Source organism: Seriola dumerili, unplaced genomic scaffold, assembly GCF_002260705.1.
Source record: "Seriola dumerili isolate Sdu_G_001 unplaced genomic scaffold, Sdu_1.0 BDQW01000138.1, whole genome shotgun sequence".
In the NCBI taxonomy this organism is placed as follows: domain Eukaryota; kingdom Metazoa; phylum Chordata; class Actinopteri; order Carangiformes; family Carangidae; genus Seriola; species Seriola dumerili.
Window position 1 is genome coordinate 3,467 of NW_019174393.1, and position 15,261 is coordinate 18,727.

The 15,261-nt window shown below is 40.3% G+C and overlaps 5 protein-coding genes across 6 annotated transcripts in view; 2 read left to right on the plus strand and 3 right to left on the minus strand.

The window, feature by feature from the left end:
• Positions 1-2,055: 2,055 nt before the first annotated feature.
• On the plus strand, positions 2,056-6,811 carry LOC111225070 (histone H3-like). The gene is made up of 3 exons (XM_022749829.1): positions 2,056-2,446; positions 5,129-5,150; positions 6,005-6,811. Exons 1-3 carry the CDS (start codon positions 2,154-2,156, stop codon positions 6,425-6,427), a joined length of 738 nt encoding a protein of 245 aa, XP_022605550.1. The 5' UTR covers positions 2,056-2,153; the 3' UTR covers positions 6,428-6,811.
• LOC111225068 (histone H2B 1/2) lies at positions 3,691-4,489 on the minus strand. Its single transcript, XM_022749827.1, has one exon. It carries the CDS (start codon positions 4,473-4,475, stop codon positions 4,101-4,103), a length of 375 nt encoding a protein of 124 aa, XP_022605548.1. The 5' UTR covers positions 4,476-4,489; the 3' UTR covers positions 3,691-4,100.
• A 916-nt stretch (positions 6,812-7,727) lies between the features above and the next one.
• On the minus strand, positions 7,728-8,406 carry LOC111225069 (histone H4). The gene has a single exon (XM_022749828.1). The coding sequence runs from the start codon at positions 8,257-8,259 to the stop codon at positions 7,948-7,950; it is 312 nt and encodes a 103-aa protein (XP_022605549.1). The 5' UTR covers positions 8,260-8,406; the 3' UTR covers positions 7,728-7,947.
• A 1,194-nt stretch (positions 8,407-9,600) lies between these two features.
• LOC111225067 (histone H2A) lies at positions 9,601-10,052 on the minus strand. Its single transcript, XM_022749826.1, has one exon. The coding sequence runs from the start codon at positions 10,033-10,035 to the stop codon at positions 9,649-9,651; it is 387 nt and encodes a 128-aa protein (XP_022605547.1). The 5' UTR covers positions 10,036-10,052; the 3' UTR covers positions 9,601-9,648.
• Positions 10,053-12,321: 2,269 nt separating this feature from the next.
• The window catches only part of LOC111224844 (CCR4-NOT transcription complex subunit 2-like), an 8,635-nt gene continuing 5,695 nt past the window's right edge, over positions 12,322-15,261 (plus strand). Inside the window, exons 1-3 of one of the 2 annotated variants that reach the window (XM_022749523.1) lie at positions 12,322-12,371; positions 14,310-14,441; positions 14,831-14,903. In XM_022749523.1, coding sequence (XP_022605244.1) covers positions 14,322-14,441; positions 14,831-14,903 — 193 coding nt within the window. In that variant the 5' untranslated portion in view covers positions 12,322-12,371; positions 14,310-14,321. Of the gene's footprint in view, positions 12,372-12,908; positions 13,360-14,309; positions 14,442-14,830; positions 14,904-15,261 lie in introns of those variants that run through there. The other variant, XM_022749524.1, reaches the window with a different exon arrangement.

The following is a 15,261-nucleotide window of genomic DNA, read 5'->3' on the forward strand; positions in this document are numbered from 1 at the left end:
TGTAGAACCAGTAGCAAAGGCAGATGGACCCGCTCCTCTCGTGCTGGACTCAGTTCCCCGTCGGGCCGTGTCCACAGGCTTGCTGAGGGTATATAAGGGTAACTACGCAGATGTGGCGTGGTCGGTGCCGTAGCTTCCCGTCTACCTGGGCTGGCCGGTCTTATCATCTTGCTAACGTACAAGCACCGTGAGCCTTCCTGAGATCCTGGAGCGCTGCCGGGAAGACGTCCCTTCCGCGCGACAAACTTAAACAGAAAGACCAGGATTCATCCCACCGCCTACCTGCAGTCTAGGCTGCTCGCAACGACGAGGCAGTTGAACAAAACTGCTCGGCGGAGTCACCAATCGCTCAGTTGGAGGTAGTGACCTAGACCCAACATTCCATGGCGGCTGGCTGCTAGCCAAGAAGACGAGGAATGCCGCGCCCCAAGGCCAAGTAAACTCAGTGCCGAGTTCTCACTATAACAACAACGCTCTTATAAAATGAGCCAACTCCATCTCCTACACTTTAAAGCTTGATCCTTTTTTTATTATGCCTACATAATTATTTCATCATACTTCTATTGGAACCAAATTATTAAACGTATTCACTCCTTATTACTCGGTAGTTTCTCATACACAACACATTGCACGCACCTAACATGATTGTGCTGTAACACGTTGCATCCTAAACTGACTACAAGTACCTGTCTTACTTTACATTGCACACTTTATTCTGTGTTGAGTTGAGTTAGTTTATACTACAACAGATCCATCATGAACAAGTTGCCAGCCATTCAATGACTTCTACCTGACATGATCCTTGCAATGTTGAAGGTTTGTGGTCTGACCCAAGCAGCTGAAAAGTGAAACCAAAAGCTGCAGTTCCACTAATTAGTCATTAGTGGAGTAGAGTCTGGCTCCAAGTGAGTCTATTCCCATAGAAAATGTCCAACTTTCCAGCAGAAATAAACATGTTTACAGCCTGGTACGAAAACAGTTTTGGTCTTTAGAGCTAATTTCTTCCTTCATGACACCTGTTTATAGAACTCACCTGTTAACATCTGTTGTTATTTACAGTCTCACAGACTGCCTGTAATTTATGCTCGAATATGGGAGTATATGAAACTTTCATATACTTTACTGTATTGTATAGACCACAGTATAAACTGCAGTCAGCACATTGGCACCACCCTCTGAAGTCCAAAATAAGTGGGTTTTGTTGTTGAAGTCAAACCTCTGAGGTCGAACTGATCTAAAACATTAATATCATTATGTTGGCTGACATGTTCATTTATTTGTCAGTGAATGATAAAAGTTTGTCAACATGTGTTTGTAACTCAAATAACACAAACAAGAAATATATAATGTTTAATGAAGTTCCATGAAAGTGCTAAAGCAGATGAGCTGAATCAATACATTTGAATAAGGTGTGTGCTCAAGGATGTGGCCACACTTAGTTTCACAGGGGATTTCCAAGGCTTCAGAAGTTTATATGTTTGTAGATCAACTGAGACTAAGGACTAATTGTTATGTCCTTTACAATAATCTAGACAAAATTTCCAAATGTGCTCAGATGATAACGCTTTCCTTTTTGGACACTAAATTATATGTGACACTGAATCATTTTGGACACTTCATTATGTAACATAAAGAACAATCAAACTGAAAAATAATTCAAACAGGCTCATCCATTCAATTATTCTATAAACTTGAATGAATATATATTTGACATCAACAAATCCAAATGAAATAAACCTGCCCCAAACCCTGCAAAATTCATAACAGGTGGAAGCAATATTAAATTAAAAACACCANAACCTGCCCCAAACCCTGCAAAATTCATAACAGGTGGAAACAATATTAAATTAAAAACACCAATATTTTGGTAAATTTGAGAACTTGACAATTAGACAATTAGAGTCCATGTTGGCGGCCAATTTAATATTTCAGAGGTCAGTGGGATTGACAGGGTCAATGTTAAACTTTTATTTTGAATGAATTTTAGCCGGAAACGCAGAGGCTCACGGGCTCTAGCTTGAGAGAGGAAACGCAAATGGCGGACTGAGGCGGAGCTGTGTGTCTTCCTTTACGTCCGCATTCACGATTTAAATACGGACGTTCCTGACTCGACATTTATCAGTTTTTCTCCGGATCAACCTGAACTCGACAACATGAGTGGACGCGGCAAAGGAGGCAAGGGACTCGGAAAAGGAGGCGCCAAGCGTCACCGTAAAGTTCTCCGTGATAACATCCAGGGAATCACCAAGCCCGCCATCCGCCGTCTGGCTCGCCGTGGCGGAGTCAAGCGTATCTCCGGTCTCATCTACGAGGAGACCCGCGGTGTGCTCAAGGTCTTCCTGGAGAACGTCATCCGTGACGCCGTCACCTACACCGAGCACGCCAAGAGGAAGACGGTGACCGCCATGGATGTGGTCTATGCCCTGAAGAGGCAGGGCCGCACCCTGTACGGCTTCGGAGGTTAAACGTGTCACCACAGCTCCCAACAACACAACGGCTCTTTTAAGAGCCACACAACTCTTCTACAGAGAATAATCCTTTTATATTTAATATAAGCAATTAATGTCAATTAACAGTTTTGCACTTTCATGCCAATAGAGACATTTGTTACATATACATATATTTGTTATTGGTTTTTGTGAGACAAGTTATGGTGGTCACCACTAATTCTTGTGCATTGGAACCGTGGTTACTTTGTTCCTGTTAATCACAGTACGGTCAACAGAGGGCGCTCCGTGCATTAAACTATAGTAATCAGTAGCTGGTGCTGGGAGAGAAGAGTAGTTGTCAGTACATGACCAGTGAGTTAGAGTTTACAGGCCTGGGAGAGCAACTCATGTAACTGTATTTTGCTGCAGAAAATAAAATCCCTTCTTGTATGTACAACACTTTACATACACAACTGCTTGCCAACGTTCACTGTAAATATCTGATCTACCCTAACTTAAAGACATTAATATATGAAATCCTAATGCTTGATCTTCTGTTAACATTTGTTTGAGTGTGGGTTTATTAAAAGTCTGACTTGAGAATATAAAACTACAAACTAGCCTTCAAAGGTTTCACAAAGTTTTTCATTTCACATCAGCAACTCCTACTACATCCTTCATGTCTGTTGAATTAGACTGCATTAGTTTTCACTAACAAACTGACAAGTGAATGCTTCACTATTATATTTGTCACTATGATGAAACTCATTAAACATTAGTGTTCTACAAACAGCACACTAACATGTTCCATTATAGTTTTTATAATCTTAACTATTCTCTACTTATTGTATCTGCATGTAGATGGCTCTCTGTGGGTTTGGGCTCCTACATCAGAAAATATGATGTTAAAGTTTAAATTATCCTGAACCATGTGACCTCTCACAAATAAATTACTGGTAAAAAAAATACAAATTAAAAAAGGATACAAATCTGTTTTTACAATTAATTGTCTCTGATCCTTTCAGAAGAGGCTGAACTTTTATTCCGAATTTAAAATCAATGTCATACCTCTAATACTGTTCTAGCTTCGTTTCGAATTCTGATTCAAAAGTTTAAAAAGGCGCGAGTTAATGGGTAAAGGTGTATTTGGTGGATTGCTGAATTAAACACCAGATACTTACATTATTCATTATACTCTAACCAACTGTGTGTGCATCCACCTGCATTTATTTACTTCATCTATTCATAACTTGTCCATATCCACAATAAAATAGTTTCTTTATTGTTTTTAGTTTCATGGAGTATGCAATGAAACATCTTTATGTATTCATCCATTCATGTATTTATGGAAGATTCATGCGTTGTGAAACATTTTCAACCACAGCACCTTTCTTCACTTTGACCAGCAGAGGTCTCCATTGAGCTCTTATTCAAGTAACTTGAAGTGCGAGCTACAAAGAGAAGCATTCATTGTCTAGAGTCTGTGTATAATAAGGCATGTGGCCAATTTTACTTGTCTATTAAACTTTACATTTGTATTAAATTTATTACTGCAGCACCTGTCAATATCGTAATAAATAGTTTATAGTCAAAGCAGAGGAAGGATTGTCTTTGTAGAGAGAGTGGGTGGCTCTTAAAAGAGCCGTTGGGTTGTTGTTGTAGCAGAGCTGTTTACTTGGAGCTGGTGTACTTGGTCACGGCCTTGGTGCCCTCAGACACGGCGTGCTTGGCCAGCTCCCCGGGGAGCAGCAGGCGGACGGCGGTCTGGATCTCCCTGGAGGTGATGGTGGAGCGCTTGTTGTAGTGAGCCAGGCGGGAGGCCTCACCGGCGATACGCTCGAAGATGTCGCTCACGAACGAGTTCATGATGCTCATGGCCTTAGAGGAGATTCCGGTGTCGGGGTGGACCTGCTTCAGCACCTTGTACACGTAGATGGCGTAGCTCTCCTTCCTGGTCTTTCTCCTCTTCTTTCCGCCCTTGCCGGCGGTCTTGGCCACGGCTTTCTTGGAGCCCTTCTTGGGCGCTGTCTTCGCTGGTTCAGGCATCGTCAGAGATTCACTTTCCTCAAGCAAATGTGAAGAATAAGCGCTGCGCCTGCTCTTCTTCTACACACCAGATGCTAATGTGGCTGCGCTGTCCCCGCTCTGCCATTGGCTGATTGTTAACGCGTGAAAGCGCAGCTCCACCCGGAAATCTAACAGCAGGACACGGACATGAGATTGTGATTCTACTGTGCAAGTGAAGGGAAGAAAACCTGTTCATCTTTTTAAATGCTAATGAAACACTTTTTTATTCAGTAGTTATTCATTTATATTTTATGTCTCTTAGACTCTTTTAACTTAATGAGATGGAAAGAAATAGATGCAGGGGAGAAGGGTAGAAAAGAGGGGAAAAAAGGAGAAAAGGACAAATACAGAGAAAAAAAATGTATGTGTGTGTGTGTGTGTGTGTGTGTGTGTGTGTGTGTGTGTGTGTGTGTGTGTGTATGTATAAGCCATATGTGTGTGATTCAATGGTTTCGTTTCATCATATATCGATATCGTTTCATTTTCATTTTGGAGAGTAAGGTGAGTGGTTACTGTTGGTGAGATTGATACAGCTCCTTCCCCTGTCTGTCCGTCTGTCTGACAACGACACCGTGGAGGTTACCCTGAAAGATTTATTGTTTAATCAATGAACAATGTGATGGAGCATGAAGGAGCCAGGCCTTGTACCTCAGAGTATTATTAACATTGACTTATTATTTTCCTTTATTTTACCAGAAAGTCCCACTGAGATAAAGAAATCTCTTTTACATGAGACCTGGTCAGGATAGCAGCTGTACAAACACACAGTCCTAAAATACAGTATAGAACATAAAATACCAGATATATGGCATCACAGTAATTTGAGCTCGATGTTCTCTCAAGAAAAAGTACGTCTCATTAACCACTTTCCTTATGATGCCCCTAAAGTTGTCAATGAATATAAATGTATTTCATTTTAATAATAAATAATAAAAGGTAAATAATAAAAAATAAAATGCTTTATTAAATTGTTTTACTTTATATGATACAAGTCCTTATTTTAGAAACCTGCTGATTTGTGTATTTACACACATTTCATATTCCAACCATTGTGTCATTTTTACACTGAATGAAAACGCCTCTTCTAGATTTAGACATTTAATTTTAAACTGTCATTCTTCTGTAATGGTTCTCTTTTTTGACTCTTTTTTCTACCTCACAGTGCAGCTAATGATAATGTTTTTTGTTGTTAATATTTATTTGACTCATTTAACTGCAGTGAGTCCCAAAGTTCCCATATGTTGTTCTAAGTTACATTTCTGTGATTGTTCTAAAGCTGTTGAAGTTTACTCAACAGAGTTATCTCTGAGGGCGGGAAGTCAGTTAAACAAACTGACTACCCGCCCTGAGAGGAGGGAAATTTAAATTTTCAAATTTCTTTTGTCCAATAAACGAACCGCTACATCACGTGCGCACACTCGACCAATCAGCTTTACTGGCGCTCCAGCCTCGGCTATAAAAACGACGTCCTCTAGGTTCTTCAGCACGTTCATTTTCAAAGAAACGAGCAACGTTTTAAAATGGCAAGAACCAAGCAGACCGCCCGTAAATCCACCGGAGGCAAAGCCCCCAGGAAGCAGCTCGCCACCAAGGCTGCCCGTAAAAGCGCCCCTGCCACCGGCGGCGTCAAGAAGCCTCACCGTTACAGGCCCGGTACCGTGGCTCTGAGAGAGATCCGTCGCTACCAGAAGTCCACCGAGCTGCTGATCCGCAAGCTGCCCTTCCAGCGCCTGGTCAGGGAGATCGCTCAGGACTTCAAGACCGACCTGCGCTTCCAGAGCTCCGCCGTCATGGCTCTGCAGGAGGCCAGCGAGGCTTACCTGGTCGGCCTGTTCGAGGACACCAACCTGTGCGCCATCCACGCCAAGAGGGTCACCATCATGCCCAAAGACATCCAGCTGGCCCGCCGCATCCGCGGTGAGAGGGCTTAAACCCGCCTGACCACAGTCTAAACACAACGGCTCTTTTAAGAGCCACACACCTGTCTCATAAGAGCTCTGTCCTTTTAACAACGATATACATAATACTCAGAATGTAAATATAATGATCTAAAGTCCTAGTAAAACATAAGTGTGGTCACCAAAACCAACTGCTTTTACACATTACTTACTTTAAGTTATGAGTGATGCCACACTGAAACATTTATATAACAAACCCGGAGTCCTGGGGGTTTTGAACCAGTTGAGTGAGATCAGTCATGTCTTCTCTTGTAGATTAAAGGGCCAGGCTATCAAACAAGACTAAACTGAGATTACCTGAAAATCATTATGCAATCAAAATAAGTCAAACTCTCCAATGTGGCTTGAATGTAATTATTTTGTATGATGCAAAAGTGGCTAAAATTAATGTTAAAAACACAACTTTTCAATCTTTAAAGCTTTTATTTTGTAGAAATAAGTAATAAAAAAGGATGTTGACTAATTCAATTATTTGTTTATTATTAATTATAACAAATAAAATTCCCCTAGGTGATAAATGCAAGTATCTATCTATCCCAGGTAGAGTTAGCATCTACAGTAACATTGTAGGTTAAACTGAACTGAATGTTGCATTGACCATAACAAATATTTATGGAGAGATCAGAAAACAATCTTCCATTTTGGTGGATTTTTTCATTTTGTTTCTACGGTTATAATGGCCTCTATGGGAAATACGATATACAAGAATCTACTGTAAGGACTGGGTGACATGTTAATGTAATGTTATAGGGTTACCATGTGGAGACTGTTTTGTTCAGTTAAGGTAGAAATGACCGATAATTAGACTTGTGACACTGATTTGTGTGAAGGGGGGCAGGTTGTTGTGTTGGTAGCACAGTTAGCTTTGTGTTTTGTCGTTAGCTAAGGCCGCTGTAGTGCAGGTTAGATTCCTTATTTAGGGACCATACGATACAGTCTTGTTTGATCTTATATTCCACAGTCAGACTTATGCTTTGTTTCTTAGTCTGTTTACATTTGAGTAAATAGAAGACCAATGTATCGAATCAAACATTTCGTTGTTGATGTCAGTCACATGAAATCAAGTTTATTTATTAAGCATATCTTAAAATTAAGTTTAGTGCAGATCAGTACAATATACAATGAAAATCACAACATCTAAAATATGATGTAATGTAAAAGCTTTCCAACTGATAATAACGAATCATGTTTGACATTTGTGCAAGAATGAATAAGTTATATTGGAGTGAATGTTTTGCTTCAAACGTCATAGGTATTGGATATTCTCAAGGATTATGCTCTTTAATTCTTTTGCCAACATTTGTGGTGGTTAGGATTTGTGTCAACACTTCTTCCATAATGGCAGGCTTCAATTGTCATATGAAAATACCAGTATGTTGTTCATAATCATTTCACATTAAAATAAATTCATCATGAATAAGGATTATTCTCTGTAGAAGAGTTGTGTGGCTCTTAAAAGAGCCGTTGTGTTGTTGGGAGCTGTGGTGTCACGTTTAACCTCCGAAGCCGTACAGGGTGCGGCCCTGCCTCTTCAGGGCATAGACCACATCCATGGCGGTCACCGTCTTCCTCTTGGCGTGCTCGGTGTAGGTGACGGCGTCACGGATGACGTTCTCCAGGAAGACCTTGAGCACACCGCGGGTCTCCTCGTAGATGAGACCGGAGATACGCTTGACTCCGCCACGGCGAGCCAGACGGCGGATGGCGGGCTTGGTGATTCCCTGGATGTTATCACGGAGAACTTTACGGTGACGCTTGGCGCCTCCTTTTCCGAGTCCCTTGCCTCCTTTGCCGCGTCCACTCATGTTGTCGAGTTCAGGTTGATCCGGAGAAAAACTGATAAATGTCGAGTCAGGAACGTCCGTATTTAAATCGTGAATGCGGACGTAAAGGAAGACACACAGCTCCGCCTCAGTCCGCCAAATTTGCTTTTCCTCTCTCAAGCTAGAGCCCGTGAGCCTCTGCGTTTCCGGTTAAAATTCATTCAAAATAAAAGTTAAACATTGACCCTGGCAACCCTACTGACCTCTGAAATATGAAATTGGCCGCCAACATGGACTCTAATTGTCTAATTGTCAACTACTCAACGTCACAGCTGGAACTTAATGTTTCAGTTAGTCTAGTCCAAGTCTGTTCCATCAAATTCATCAAAATATCGGCGTTTTTCATTTCAATATGTGGATTTTGAAATATTCAGACAAATTTAAACTGAGAGTGTAAGAATAATTTAATGGATATTAATATTCTATTTTGATATTTTTCAATTTAAATGTTCTTTTATATGTTTCATACATCCAAATAAAAAAACATGAACTTTATAAAGATAAACTTTCTGCCGTGAGCTGATTCAAGATTTTGTTTATTCTTCTTTCAATTGTCTTAAATTATTAGTAATTTGTAATTATGACAACTGTTAATATCTTAAACTCACTGCACTTTTCATTGTTAAAATCCCAAAGATCAACTTCTTGCACACCATCATCACCTCCTGTAATTATTTCACAAACCTCACAAACCTTTTTACTATTTATATGATATTGACTGAATATGTAGAACTTCCAAGATTCAAAGACTGATAGTGTTCATCTTATACAAATAAAAAATACAAACATTACACAAGCAGAAGCCAATTTTCAATAGCATATGGTGATCCTCATTTCATTTTGCAAAAGGCAGCATCAACAGTGAAAAAGTATATTCAAATTAACAAAACACATCAAACTGAGGGAGATCAGAGACCACATAAAAACAACAATGACAATAGCATCAGTTCAGCAAATCAAACAGCAACAAGTTTTGTTTTTGTTTTTTACTGTTAACACAATACTCCCACTGAGCCTCAGAGTAGTTCTACAGTTACAGAACAAAATGTGTAAAAACACTAAGACATGAGTAAATTAATAAATCAACATAAGGGATTATTCTGAAAACATCTTTGAACTTGTCTAAGGCACTACATCAATGCAATATATTATAGTATACAGGTAGTACATATGAATAAAAATACCTTATGAACATTGGTATTGGGTGTTTATTTTTAATATGGGGACGTTTATTTTCATGGGATTAATAAAGTGGTATCCTGTTTTACATTATGTTTGTGTGTACTTTGACTTTCAATAAGGAATCAGCTTTTTAAGTAGAAGTGGGTGGCTCTTAAAAGAGCCGTTTTGTTTAGTTGAACTCGGCTGAGTTTACTTGGCCTTGGCGGGCTTCTCGGTCTTCTTGGGCAGCAGCACCGCCTGGATGTTGGGCAGCACACCTCCCTGAGCGATGGTGACTCCGCCGAGCAGTTTGTTCAACTCCTCGTCGTTGCGGACAGCCAGCTGCAGGTGGCGGGGGATGATCCTGGTCTTCTTGTTGTCGCGGGCGGCGTTTCCGGCCAGCTCCAGGATCTCAGCGGTCAGGTACTCGAGCACCGCCGCCAGGTAGACGGGAGCTCCGGCACCGACACGCTCGGCGTAGTTGCCCTTCCTCAGCAGCCTGTGGACACGGCCGACGGGGAACTGGAGTCCAGCACGAGAGGAGCGGGTCTTGGCCTTTGCTCTGGCCTTTCCTCCGGTCTTACCACGTCCAGACATGATACAGATTTAACTTATCTTCACAGAATCGAAGAGAAATATTTCCTTTGTGTCGAATCCGCCTTTATATTGCCACTAGCGGCTCCTAGCTTGTCGCTCATTGGTCAGGCAGAACTTAAGCGTGATTGTCGAATCAGAATTGAATACGTAAAGCCACTGTAGAGATTTCGCGGCTTCCGCCCTGGAGTCTGTGGCATTTACAAAATAAGACATCGATAGCCGTGTAGTCAATAAAAATGCAGTAAAATGTTTGTTTTTGGAGATTAAATACAGATATTCATGTAGTATGAAATCTGATATTTGAGGGTCAATAATTCTGTTAATTTCTCAACTGATTTTTAAAAAAGATGTTCACTAACCAGCACTACAATGTGTGCTTTGGTGTGACATAGAAAATGTTCATGTATAGATTAACAAAACATCATACATACAACATACAAATAGCATGAAAGTGATTTATCTTTTTTGTTGAGACACTTCTTTTCATATAATCTTATTCATTTAATATGAAATTATAAATAACAAAATTCTCCCCCACCATGATTTATTGAACTTGTTCTTTTTCAACAAATGAGAGTAAAACTTTGCTGTTGTATTGTCATAACTGCTGAAAAATATACGAATTTAACAATAGTGATGATTATATCTCCCCTACCACTCAATACTCAACTGCTTATAAGATATTTTGAGTTAAAAAACATGTTTTTGGTTCGTTTATGTATGTCACACTAAGGAACAAACATGGTAGTAACTGCATTAAAGAGAAAGCGAGAGGTATCACATTAGAGTACTAATTTGTTGTCCGACTTGAATATCATATTTTATACTTATTACAACATTTTATAACACTAGCCAACAGAATTTCTGCATAAAAGCAGAAATAGTCTTAATTAATGTGATTATTCCATTTAAAAACATTGAAAATTGTCAAAAAAACAAATTGTATTTAAAAAGCTTCTTAAAGAGATCTTGTCCTCAGGCATGGAAGTGCACTGCAGTGGACTTTTTCCTGTCACACTCAAGGATGCTTCAGTCTTTTGTGTCATTCATTGACTTTACTATTCCTCCTAGCTAACCTGCCATTAGCAGAGCATATTTTCACAATTTTTCATAAATCATTAAGTTTATTGAAAAATTATTTTTCAAAGCTATCACGCCATCAAAACTTAACATCTCAATGGTTTGAAAAGAAAGTCAAATATTTGAACAATTCTGATTGGACACAACTTGTGTTAACAGAGTCAGTTCCACTTCCACTGCAAAAACGAGAGTGGGAACGGGAAACATACAGTTCAAACATGATCCACAAACCAGGAAAAGATTGGCACAATGTCACAAGCTACCACTCCATAAGCCTCTTATAGTCACATAGGAAAACTGCTTGAAAGTGCTCAGCTCACGCCTCACTAATCACATTGAATCAATGGGTCTCCTAGGAATTCACATTGGTCTTCTATTTATTCAGGTAAAGCACAGCTATCATGGATGAATCCATCATTTCCAACTTTCTTAACAACCACCAAATCAAAGGCCTCTGCCATTTTAACACCTGTCATCACCAAGCAGGAGTCCCCCAGGGTGCAGTTTTGATCCCCCTGCAGTTTCTTTCATACATTTCTGACTCATATTACCCCCTCAGGGATGAGCTCTGCTTCTGGTCTGGCTCCAAATGTCCAGAGCAACTAAAAAAAAATGTCACAAACGCAAATGAAATAGAAAACAGCTCAAATATGTGGAGAATCAAAGTGAATTCTGCTGAGACAGACACAATGTGCCCTCTACACCAAAAATTCACACCTGCAGCCCAACAACAGTGTCAGATACTAAACAACCAGAAAATTAAAATAAGCAAAATTCAGCACACAACATTCCTCAGAAGGACTTAGACAAAAGAGAGTGATCAATAACTTTGAACAAAAGGCAAACAACAGACTCAACCATCTCAAAGCCCTCTGTGGAAAACATGGTGCGGCTCGTCTCTCCTCCTCCTACTATTAATATTGTTAGTCTCATAATTAGTAACATTATTATTATTATTATTATTATTAGTCTTATTTTTATTGTTATAATTATTTTTATTATTGGTCTTATTATTATCATCTGTCTTATTGTTAGTGCCAATACCTATCCTAATATATGTTTGTGGCTTTATCTCTATATGAAAAGTCAGAATAGTATAGTATAGTATGGTATAATAGTGTAGAGTAGAGTAGAGTAGAGTAGAGTAGAGTGATGGGGGCTCAGAGGTCAGAGGCGAAAGGTATCCCAGCATCCTCGCTGATTGGCGAAGAGATGTCGGCCATCTTGGATTGTAGCGGGGAAAAAAGATTGATGCGGTGAGCTCCTTGTTTCTTCGTTTAATTCATTTTCTGAGCCATTACCAACCAAAACCAAATTTAGCTAAAACAACGGTGGTGCGACAGTCACCGCGGAATCGGGCTGTGCATGGAAGTGATAAAAATGCGACTTAAAACGCAGCAGTGTGGCTTTGGTTCTTTTTGTTGTTGTTTGGGGGAACTGACCAACGGAGGCGCAGCAGGCCCAAACCCGAACAAAAACACACCTGTCCTGTGGTCTCCTCTCTGCTCGGTAGCCTGCCCACATAACCGCATATAAACCCACCGTATCGACTTGCTGGATAGTATTAGAACAGCTTAAAACTGCCCTTGTAGCGGATTTTTTACGTTGCTGTTAGCCGAGTAGCTCGCTCGGTAGTTAGCGTTAGCTCTCATGCTAGCGTCTCCATGTATTGCTATAGAAGAAGCTAGTATCATACGTGCGCTTGTTAGTTAGCCGTAGCTGCTAGCATTCTACAGCTAACACGGTAACGCTAACTAATGGCTGATATTTGTTAGGGATTCATTAAAAGAAGACTGGGCAGGATATGTCGGTTATTCTTTGCTGTAAGGAAACTAGCGGGTGGTGTTGTGTCAGAATTAGCGCTAGTCACACAGATAATCGGAGCTCCCATTAGCTCGCAAAGCTAACATTAGCCTTTTGCGACACTGCTGCACCTTTAACGGAGATGGAGATTTGAAACAAGAACATTGAAGCTTCCACGCTGCTCGGTTCGTGTTTACAGCCGAGGGAGGCGTTAGTGGAAATTATAACGTTAAACACGGTAGTGTACAACATAATACACGCGTTGTAAGTGTTGGAAGCGTGTTAGCTCAGTTAGCCGTTGTTTACTGGCTGCTTCTGTTTGGGATCGTGGATGTTCGGCTAACCTACTTCAGTAAACAAAACTAATCCTGAGAGATCACTGTCCAGACAGGACTGTGGATCTGAACATTAACACCACCTCATGTTCTTCAGGGACGACAGGTAAACTACAACAGTCAGCTTTTCATCAGGTTTTAAACATGATGATGCTGGTCAGATTGTCCTTCTATGTAATGATAAGGTTGGATTTTCTCATTACAGCTACAATGATTACTCAGTCATTTAATTTAGGGTTAGGGTTGTACATGATACTGAATTGAATCTCTTTGGGGTTTGGACGAAAAAGGACATCTGAAAACGTTACCTTGGGTAGTAGAAAACTAATTTCTGACGTTCTTTATTTCAAATGAATAAACGATATAGGAAGTAATCATCGGCTGCAGCTGTAATTCTCATGTCATTGTGCTGTAGCTTAGCAGATGTTGATGGACAAAACACCAGCTTTTCCAGGACTGGACCTGTGATTTCATGGTTGTAGCCACCCTAAAGTCGGTCTGTCATACTTTAAAGGTTTGAAATGAACAGTCTCATGTCCAAAATCAAAGTTTCGGATGCAGCAGTATATTTCTAGTCATAGAGCTGTGTTTAATTAAACAACGTAGTGTCAACTCTATTGTATGATGCAGAGGCGATGTGTGGTGCCACTGTCATACAAACACCTCGGTTGGTGCAGAGTGATGAACCCGTGTTTATGCTGCAGAAGTCTGATTTTTCATGTTAATCTGTTTAAATAAGACGTGAGTTCACAGCTGCAGCTCCAGCAGCAACTTACAATTATTCCAAACTTATTCAAAGTACAATTGTTAACATAATTGTAAAGATTTTAAAAGTGCAAACAGGTATGAGTAACCATGGCTTCACCCAACATGAAACTAAAGCAAAAATGACACATCTGTTTATTTACTTTGTTTTCAGGGTTGCAAAACAAGTTTGTGTGTGAGTCTGAACATAATGCCTGTGTGTGTGTGTGTGTGTGTGTGTGTGTGTGTGTGTGTGTGTGTGTCTCAGTTAGTGTCTTCTTCAGTCTGACCGTTTCCCTTTTGCTCTCTCAGGTGACACGCGGTATGTTTGGTGCTAACCGGAAGAAGTTTATGGAGGGGGGGGTGGAGAGCGACTACGCGGACGACTCCAGCCTCTACTACAGCCAACAGTCCATGTTCCCTCCTCACCGCCCTGACAAAGATGTAAGTTCCTGTTAGTTAGATTTCAATTTCAGTCTCTGCTGCAGGACTTTGCAGTTGTGATTTAAGGTCATGGAAATATTGTAAAGATTACTTCCTCTGTCATCAGAGAGTTCCTTATTTAAATCACAATATTTACATGTTTAGTTTCATTCTGACAAAGTTATTGTGGCTGTTTGTGTTTAAACAACATTTAACATTTGTCTTATTTAGTCAGTGGGAACAAAAATTCAAATACATTCACATCTTTTAGTACAAAACATTTTCAAAGAGGGTGATAAAGAACCTGTTTAGTAAAGGATAACAGAACATAATATGTTCAGGTGGTCTGGTTAGGCTCAGGGTTAGATGTAGAAGAACTCAGTAAACTGACTGAGCTGTTTGTGTTTCAGATGCTGGTGTCTTCCTCTGCTTCCTCAACGGGTCAACTGTCACAGCTGGGAGCCAGTTTATATGGCCCGCAGAGTAAGACCAACACACACACACACACTCATCTGTTTCTAATAGTTTTAATTAATTCATTATTTATTTATATATTTTTTTATATAATCGACTTGTTGGTGGAAGCGAGGCGGTGATTCCAGCTTCAGAATAAACATGTTCCCTCTCTCTCTCTCTCTCTCTCTCTGTCTCTCTCTCTGTCTCTCTCTCTCTCTGTCTCTCTCTCTGTCTCTCTCTCTCTCTCTCTCTCTCTCTCTCTCTCTCTCTCTCTCTCTCTCTCTCTCTCTCTCTCTCTCTCTCTGTCTCTCTCTCTCTCTTTCTCTCTCTCTCTCTCTCTCTCTCTGTCTCTCTGTCTTTCTCTCTCTCTCTTTCTCTCTCTCTC